The 9,772-nt window shown below is 43.9% G+C and overlaps 1 protein-coding gene across 1 annotated transcript; it reads left to right on the forward strand.

The window, feature by feature from the left end:
* The first annotated feature begins 3,004 nt into the window (after positions 1–3,004).
* Positions 3,005–4,433, forward strand: LOC148030469 (F-box/kelch-repeat protein At1g16250-like). Its single transcript, XM_087687388.1, has one exon. It carries the CDS (start codon positions 3,009–3,011, stop codon positions 4,431–4,433), a length of 1,425 nt encoding a protein of 474 aa, XP_087543514.1. The 5' UTR covers positions 3,005–3,008.
* The last annotated feature ends 5,339 nt before the right edge of the window (positions 4,434–9,772 follow it).

Below are 9,772 nucleotides of genomic sequence, written 5' to 3' on the forward strand. Positions count from 1 at the left end.
TCTCTCTCTCTCTCTCTCTCTCTCTCTCTCTCTCTCTCTCTCTCTCTCTCTCTCTCTCTCTCTCTCTCTCTCTCTCTCTCTCTCTCTCTTGAGCTCTCTCCCTCACTCGTTCGTTGTTCGTGCCTATTACAACCCAAAAATGTTGCGCTCAACTTTTAATGCTTTTGTTCCATAGTATGACGGCATTATTTGCATTGCTATCTAGATCTCTAAAAGCATCACTATTCATGTCACTATATATAGTGATGCTCATAGCAATACAAATAGTGATGCTTATAATGACATTGCCAAATCTCATCACTATGTTTCTATTTTATTTTAGTGGGAACCCTTAAGTGGAATCCTCAACAATAGAACTACAAGTTTTTGATGATATGGAGCCCTTGTATTTAGCTAAAAGCTTCCTACCTACTTTGGCTAATCCTTCCCAAAGTAATCTAGACCAATGAGAGGGAAAAACAAATTGGAATTGGCAGTGGCATTTTTAGGTATAACAAGAAATCAAAGTCAATGTCTCATCTTTTTTTAAATTTTAATATTAATGCTAGTGTGTTGAATTTTCTGTAGGTTTTGATAGCATGGCCATATCATCCCATAAGAATTACTTGGAAGTGATTTTTTCTAGAAAAAATATATGGCATCTCACCAGGGTAAAAATTAAGGGATCATGATTTTCAGTTTGTAGATAGGTGGGTGAATGCTAATCAATGGTGAAGAGTTTAGAAAATTGGGTAAATGTTACTAGAAAGCCCTATTTTAAAGTTGATTTAGGGCAAATTTTGGGCCAAAATATGCCATTTTTTGTCTGTATATGCTATTTTTTAAGTTTTCAAGCCTAAAAATTTAGCTCGATGACCAAGAAAACCTTCGAAAAATAGCATTCAGGTTGAAATTCACCCCTAATTTTTACCCTACATCCCATTAATTACTTGGAATTGGCTAAGAAGTTTATATATATGGTAGATTTGGATGATCATGAACAAAGCATTATATGAGTAGGTTTTCCTCAAGGTTTCGAACAATGGGAAACAAATAGTCAAGGGATGCATCAAGTACCAAAGACCAAAGTCAAAGGAAAAGCAAAAGGGGTTGAGTCAAAGGAAGCAGACTAGAAGCTCAAGAAACTCCTCACTCATCAAAAGTGAAAGACACAGGATGGAGAAATGAGAACAAATGTCTCATGGAATGTCTAAAAGCCAATGTCAAGAGATTCTAAATATAATGTGCGAGAAGGCATTACAACATAAGAAAGCATAGATTTGAATAAACTAGACCACCTTTCGCAAAGCTAAAAATCATGTCATGGATACACTAGTATTTGATATTTTGTCTAAGGAAGGACTACCTCTGAATAAAGTCAAACTCTATATATTTTACCTTTCCTTTTTCATATAGCTTTACATTTTCATTTTTTAAAAGAAAAGTGTTTAATCCCCAACCCCCAAAACACCCCCTTCCTTCTCTCTCTCTCTCTCTCTCACTCTCTCTCATAGCATGGTTTAAGCTACATGGCTTTAGCATGGAAAAGTTATCCCCTCTCCACTACTCCATTGATGCACCATCTCTTGATTTGAGTAGGCTAGAGATTCACAAGATCATCAAGATTGATCTTATCTAGTTCGATATTAGGCGAAAATGGTTGATACCAAGGCACAAGATAGGGACAAAGATGGCTTTCTACTATGAGCATTTCCTTTGTACTACAAATAATAGATTTATTGTTTACCCGAGATACATAAACGCCCACCTTTCCCATGGGATCAGATGTACTATTGGCCAGTTATGCATCTCCTCACATCAGCTAGAGATTGAGACTAGTAGATATAGATCCATCCCACCACAGGAGCGCATATGCCAAATATGTCAGTTAGAGACAGAGACAAAGGAGCATTATATCTATCTCACTACCTAGCATATTATGAGATTCGTGGTTGTTTCCACTATCTCTTTAGAGACAAATTTGGACCACTATTCAGAGTCATGGATTTTACTGATCAGAGATGCCTTGGCCTCTTTTTCCTTGAGATACAATGGCTTCATGACATACTGCTCAAGAGTACAACCGCTCCACAACACCGAGGCCCTTTATAGAGGCAACTCACTGACTTCTTTGCAAGTGAGACTCAAGAGACTTCAGTATAGTTACAACCCTAGTCCACACAAAAAGACTCTCTCACCACCAAAGTCTGCACACAAACAATGAGTATTGATTGATCGGGCCATTCAGCTTAGCTGATCCAGATGTCCTAGGTCTTGACCTTGACACCGATGACACCTTTGTAGGCGAATAGAGGGGATTATTGCTCGAACTAGAGCTAGGCCCTCCATATCCATATGAGATTGTACCAAGTAGAGTACATGATTGTAACTCATGGTCTCATAGGTCATTTTGGCCTTTTTAAGATGTCAATTTATCATTTCATATATCTCTCTCTCTCTCTCTCTCTCTCGCACTATGCGCAGTGTGCAAGCCTTACGCCCTTTCATTTTTGTGTCTTTTCCTTTGCCGATATTTGGCTCATTTTTGTCCCAAAAAGCATAGCAGCCTTTGAATGCTTCGAAATTCCACGGTTCGTTGGGAAGGATTGAGATTGGCCAATGGCCATTGTATATATCAAATTAGCGCACCTGGTGCTCACACTTAGGAATCTCAACCGCGGTGGAGCTATCTGGACGACACTGACGAGGCTTTTCTCTTGTCCGCTGGGAAGGAGCAGGTTATGAGTGCGCCTCGTAATTGGTGCGTGGGCTCAATCACAAACCATAATCTCCAGCCATGCGAAATCTAAAATGATCTATTACTATGCTGCAAAGGCGATGTATGATCTTCTTGCAGACGGTGGTGATATTTATACGAGTAAAGAGAGAGGAGTATGGGCAGCTGAAGCGTACGAGAAGAAAACTGCAGCTGGTATAAGGTGTGGGTAGAGAGAGGCAGGTAGCTGCTGCTGGTAGGGGTGGAGAGAGAGAGAGAGAGAGAGAGAGAGAGAGAGAGAGAGAGAGAGAGAATGGTGGCTCTGAAGCTAGCCCAGCTGGTGCTGCAGTCAGGGGGAGAGAACCAAGAGGTGCAAGGAGTTGATGGTAATGAACACAGCAAGACAGAGGAAAGATCAGAGGAGGATCAGAAGAATATTAAAGCTAAAGAGGATGACGAGGACGAGGACGGGAATCTCATACCCGGGCTGCCCCGCTCGCTGGCGCTGCAGTGCATGGCACGGGTGCCACGTCAGTACCACCACAGGCTTCTGCGGGTGTCGACTGCCTGGCGGTCCGCCTTCCTGGGTGGCGCCATATACCGGATGCGCCATTCTCTCGGCATCCAGGAGCCCTGGATCTACCTCGTCTTCTGCCGGAAGGGCGCCACGCGTGGGGTCGACGTCGCAGTCGGCGTTGACCAGGCCGACACCAGCAGGTGCTGGCTTGAGGCCTACGACCCGCGCTTCAACACGTGGCACTACCTGGGCCCCATCCCGGGGCTGCCCACATCCCACGCCCTGAAGGGCTTCGGGTTCGCGGCTCTCGGAGAGACTCTGTACATCATCGGGGGCCGTCTGTGCGCGACCCAGGGGGGCGGCCACTCTCCCGCCAGCCCGGCTCGAGAGGGCAGCGTGGCGGGCTACGGCAGAGCTCCCGAAGCTGACCTGGAGGTTCGGCGAGAGGTTCTGGCCTACCATACCACCTCCCGCCGCTGGCGCCGCTGCGCCAGCATGGCCACCCCGCGGGCCCACTTCGCCTCAAGCGTCTGCCGGGGCCGGATCTACGCCGCCGGGGGCAGCAGCCGCGCTCGCCGGGAGAAGGGCGTGTCCAGCGCAGAGGCCTACGTGGCGGAACTGGACACGTGGCAGCAGCTCCCGTCCATGAGCACGGGGCGCTACAAGTGCGTGGGGGTGACCTGCGGGGAGCGCGTCCACATCGTGGGCGGCTTCGCGGGGCCGGACTCGGACTCCGACTCCATCCAGCCGTTCAACATCGACCGCAGCTGCGTGGACGTGTACCAGCCGTCGAAGGGGGAGTGGGCGGTGATCAAGGGCATGTGGCAGCTGGACGTTCCGCCTAATCAGATCGTGACAGTTGGCGGGCGGCTGTATAGCTCCGGAGACGCGCTGAACACGTGGAAGGGCCGGATTGAGCAGTACGACGAGGAGCTGAACATGTGGAAGATCGTGGATGGCTCGTGGCTGCCCATGACGCACCCGGAGGAGGCCCGGGACTCGGCTGTGGTGGAGCGCTGCTACCTGACTATGGCGCCCATCGGCCACCTCCTCTACTTCCTGGGCGGCTACCGCCTCCTCTCCAACCCCCGCTCGTCCCTGCACACCATCTACATCTTCGACGCCACCGCGCGCGAGCCCGCTTCCCAATGGCAGATGGTCGAGCCCGTCGACGACATCTGCAAGGACCTCTGTAGCCATTGTTGCGTCGTAACCTTCTAGCGTGCGCTCTCTCTCTCTCTCTCTCTCTCTCTCTCGCCACCATGGGATTATCCCTACCAGCTAGGCCTAACCATTCTTCTTCTCCCTCTCCCTGTCCCTCTTTAATATAGAAGAAAGCTTTCCCCTTATGTATGATTATATGCCTTCCTTGTCCATCACTTGCCACCAATGAGATTCAATTTTCAGACTTCCGACTGTGCATTGCTGTTGTCCTACAAAGGAGCTTCACAAGACATCTAATGTATTGGGCTATATTTTGCCATATCATACTATTTTTCAATTACTACATCATATTCCTTTGCAATCTCTATATTATACTCCTCAATGTGTACAATGCTCCTATAATCACTTCCCTAGAACATCGTTTACTCGTAGTTGGGAAAGTTTACCTTACCCATGAATGACTTTTAGAATCTATTTGTCGGCATCCTTATCATCACTTTCACCTATGAAGTCCATATGTGACATGAAACATTGTTGTCATGATGAACATGTATAATGATAACAAATCCACATACACATACAACATTATTAACTCATATGTAATTGAGATCTCCACCTTGTGGACAAATGATTTTCTTATCAATTGTTGGTGTTTTATGATGTGTTTTGGACTTTGTGTTGTGTATCGTCCTTGTCATTATGAATGTGTACCATGTTATGTCACCAGCTATGCAATTGCATGGTCCTTCATTCATGACTGTGAGGTGCCCGCCTATCGGCTTTCCAGGCACTCTTTTAGCGGTCTATCGAGAAACGAATCTAATTAGGTCCTACCACATTTATGTGTGACAATTAAATCCAGCTTCATTAATTAAGCCTTTTAGGGAACAGGGTTCATTCGCATAACTTATAGCACAGACACGAAAACAGAGCAAAGCAATCTATTGACAAACAAGATCAAACAAGTTCCTTAACTTATCTTCAAGTTAATCTTTGTCTCCCGCCCATAGAGGAGAAATTATGTTTCGCTTTTGTCCAACAGAAGTATCCCTTCTGCCCTGCAGAAGTAACTGGTCCAATTCACATGGCACCAAAAACTCAATCCTTTATCTAGAATAGGATCTCCCAACATGCCCAGATGTTGGGGGCCACTGAGGTCTTCAACTCCATTCTAGACCTAGCAATGGGTGTCCAGAGCTCCAACTGACCCGCAAGCTGTCTAGGAGCGAAACATCATTCCCGTGGTTGGCCTTTTCACCACTCGACCTTCAGCCCATGAATCGAGCAGTGCCCTCTCGGGTTACTACGCGGTGCGACCATAGAGGTGATCCACCCGTACAATATATCATTCCTTAATTAAATCCTTTAAGAATCAAGCACAAACAAGGCATTCGGCCTAATATCACTTTCCAAGAAAACATTCCTTTATTCCCATGGCGACTTGTCATCACAGACCCTTGCCATGCATTTACCATAAATCACAAGCACTTGGAATAATCATCCAAACAACAACTAACAACCAGTTGAATATAAAAGCATTTAGGATGTTGTTCGATTAATCAACAAAACCAATTGCATTCTTTTCAACCAATGCAAAAATAAATGATATAACATTTTCATCGTATATTTGCTCTCTCCCTTGGGATCTAAGAGCAATACCATGCAAACATGTTCTTAACACTTCCTTTCTTTGATTAGGGCATATGTTAAGGGTTCAAACACTATTCATGATGTAAGTGCTATAGGTCACTTATCTTGCTTGATAACCCAACCCTGGATTTGGATTGGCAAAGTCATCGTTATCCGACGGATCTCAAGACATCTTAGTTTTAACCCTTATGATTAATTTCTTGTACTAGCTCTTAGTCAAGTCATGAGGCAACTAGAAAATTATCCTCATATATCAAACACGTTATAGGCATAACGTGTGAATACTTAGTAAGATAAGTGCGAGATGATCTCAGGTAATTAGACTCCTAGGCTCTTAGGCTACGTACTTTTGAAGTATCTAAACTTTAATCTAATACTCTCTATTCATGATTCTCAATGTCGTATTCTTTTAGTAATTATGCTATTTGTAACCCTTGACTATACTTTAATCTAGCACTTGTATGCACAATCTTTTAATGTCATTCTTTTGATGACTATACCATTCATAACCCTTGACTAATTCTTCCTTGTAATTGCTCTACTAGCAAATAAGTCATATGTAACTAGGTGCAATTATCTTCCCTTGATATATGCACTTCACAAACTCCATCTTCCGAGTAAGCGAGATAAAATTTATCCTTTCCCATGACCTATACTCGTGCAATACTATGGGCTTAACGTATCTCATACGAGAATCAAAGCAAGCATCTATCAACTTGAAAATACATTACTTACGATCGAAACTGCAGTTGGATTGACGGTGATGCCTTTGCTCAAAGCCTTGTTGTTGGTTGCAAGATTGTCATCCGCACGTGACATTCTTCGCTTGGAGGCCATCGTCTGCAGGTAGACTCAAGAGATTAAGAAGGTGGAGTAGATTCAAGATGGGAGACCGTAAGAGAAGATGGTTAAGTCAAGGATCGAGATAGAGGGAATTGAGCCAATTCTCTTCCTTGCAGCCTCTCAGGGTGACTCTTCTCTCTCTCTCTCTCTCTCAAGCTCTCTTTCAAGCTCTTTCTCACAATCTCTTGGAGGAGTATCCTCCTCTCTACCTCTCTCTTGCAGCCTCTCGGGGTCTCCTTCTGCCTCTTATGCCTCTCCCATGCCTCATATTTATAGTGAATTAGAGAAGAGGGCTTGTGGTTGAGAAGTGGAGCTCTTTGTGGAGGGAGGTCTTGGAAAGATCAGTGATCTGATGCTCAGATCATAAATCTGATGGTTCCATTGGCTTCGAAAGGGGGATAAAACTCCAAGACACTTGCTTAGAAAGCTCTCAATTCACTCCTTCTTTTCTCTGTTCGAAGTGGTGTCTACTGCCTGTAAACTGCGATTTTAGATTCAAGAGATTAAGAAGGTGAAATAGATTCAAGATGGGAGAGCGTAAGAGAAGATGGTTAAGTCGAGGATCGAGATAGAGGGAATTGAGCTAATTCTCTCCCTTGCAGCTTCTCGGGGTGACTCTTCTCTGTCTCTCTCTCTCAAGCCCTCTTTCAAGATCTTCCTCACAATCTCTTGGAGGAGTATCCTCCTCTCTACCTCTCTCTTGCAGCCTCTCGGGGTCTCCTGCTTCCTATGCCTCTCCCATGCCCCATATTTATAGTGAATTAGAGAAGAGGGCTTGTGATTGAGAAGTAGAGCTCTTTATGGAGGGGGATCTTGGAAAGATCAGTGATCTGATGCTCAGATCATAAATCTGATGGTTCCATTGGCTCCGAAAGGGGGGTAAAACTCCAAGGCACTTGTTTAGAAAGCTCTCAGTTCACTCCTTCTTTTCTTTGTTCGAAGTGGTGTCTACTGCCTGTAAACTGCGATTTTGGGCAAAGCTAGTATATTTTAGATATTTTAGATATTATCCTAAAAAAAGATATAGAACTAGATGCCATTTAAAAGAAAAGACAAGTGATATTTTAGTTAGTTTGAAGATTTTATAAAAAGAAAAATAAAGAAAAGTGACTGGCGAAACCCATCCCTCTTGTTTCCCATTCTCTTTGAACCAAGTGCGGCATAGATCTACTTGGGGTTGGGTATCTCTGCGTAAAGTAGGATGTCCAATACCCGATGCTAGAATGCTAACATGAGACCTTGACAACTAGGAACCCAAATTTCAGGTCGATCCTAGTGGGTTCGGTCGTGAACGTTCCGTTGCGAGGCGGATTCGGGAAACCCTAGGCGACAAAACTCGGAACATTCCTTGGGAGTGCCGAGCAGTGATGCTTAGATTCGTTTCTCGATAGACCGCTAAAAGAGTGCCTGGAAAGCCGATGGGAGGGCACCTCATAGTCAAGAGTCGTAAATTTGATATTTTTCTCGAATTGGCAAAGACCGTAGCTACCCTTCACGTAAATTACAACGTGAACGAGACTTATGAGTTATATGAATCACTAAGTTCACGTGTATAGTTTGGAAGGTCCAAAAACATTAGATTTTGGGCAAAGCTAGTATATTTTAGATACTTTAGATATTATCCTAAAAAGACGATATGGAACTAGATGTCATTTAAGAGAAAAGACAAGTTATATTTTAGTTAGTTTGAAGATTCTATCAAAAGAAAAATAAAGAAAAGTGACTAGCGAAATCGCGCGTGCCGCGATCGCAGTTTAGAGGCAGTAGACAGCACTTCGAACAGAGAAAAGAAGAAGGAGTGAACTGAGAGCTTTCTAACCAAGGGTCTTGGAGTTTTACCCCCCTTTTGGAGCCAATGGAACCATCAGATTTATGATCTGAGCATCAGATCACTGATCTTTCCAAGATCCCCCTCCACAAAGAGCTCCACTTCTCAACCACAAGCCCTCTTCTCTAATTCACTATAAATATGAGGCATGGGAGAGGCATAAGAAACAGAAGGAGACCCCGAGAGGCTGCAAGAGAGAGGTAGAGAGGAGGATACTCCTCCAAGAGATTGTGAGGAAGAGCTTGAAAGAGAGCTTGAGAGAGAGAGAGAGAGAGATAAGAGTCACCCCGAGAGGCTGCAAGGAAGAGAATTGGCTCAATTCCCTCTATCTCGATCCTTGACTTAACCATCTTCTCTTACGCTCTCCCATCTTGAATCTACTCCACCTTCTTAATCTCTTGAGTCTACTTGCGGACGATGGCCTCCAATCGAAGAATGTCGCGTGCGGATGACAATCCCGCAACCAACAACAAGGCTTCGAGCAAAGGCATCACTATCCAACTGCGGTTCCAGTCGTAAGTAATGTATTTTCAAGTTGATAGATGCTTGCTTTGATTCTCGTATGAGATACGTTAAGCCCATACTATTGCACGAGTATAGGTCATGGGAAAGGATAAATTTCATCTCGCTTACTCGGAAGATGGAGTTTGTGAAGTGCATATATCAAGGGAAGATAATTGCACCTAGTTACATATGACTTATTTGCTAGTAGAGCAATTACAATGAATAATTAGTCAAGCGTTATGAATGGCATAGTCGTCAAAAGAACGACATTAAAAGATTGGGCATATAAATGCTAGATTAAAGTATAGTCAAGGGTTATAGATAGCATAATTGCTAAAAAAAATATGACATTAAGAATCATGAATGGAGAAGTACTAGTTTAAAGTTTAGATACTTCAAAAGTACTTAGCCTATCAGGCCAAATACTAAGAAAAACTAGATTCTAGGTCAATGCGAGGCCTATTGGAGTCTAATTACTTGAGATCATCTCGCACTTATCTTATCAAGTATTTATATGTTATACCTATAACATGTTTGATATATGAGGATAAATTTATATTTGCCTCATGAC

This window comes from Lygodium microphyllum, chromosome 10, assembly GCF_053477565.2.
Source record: "Lygodium microphyllum isolate KBCC chromosome 10, Lygodium_microphyllum_v1.1.10, whole genome shotgun sequence".
NCBI classification, from domain to species: domain Eukaryota; kingdom Viridiplantae; phylum Streptophyta; class Polypodiopsida; order Schizaeales; family Lygodiaceae; genus Lygodium; species Lygodium microphyllum.

Excerpts from the sequence above, each read along its gene's own strand:
- LOC148030469 (XM_087687388.1), top strand. The coding sequence starts at position 3,009 with ATGGTGGCTCTGAAGCTAGCCCAGCTGGTGCTGCAGTCAGGGGGAGAG.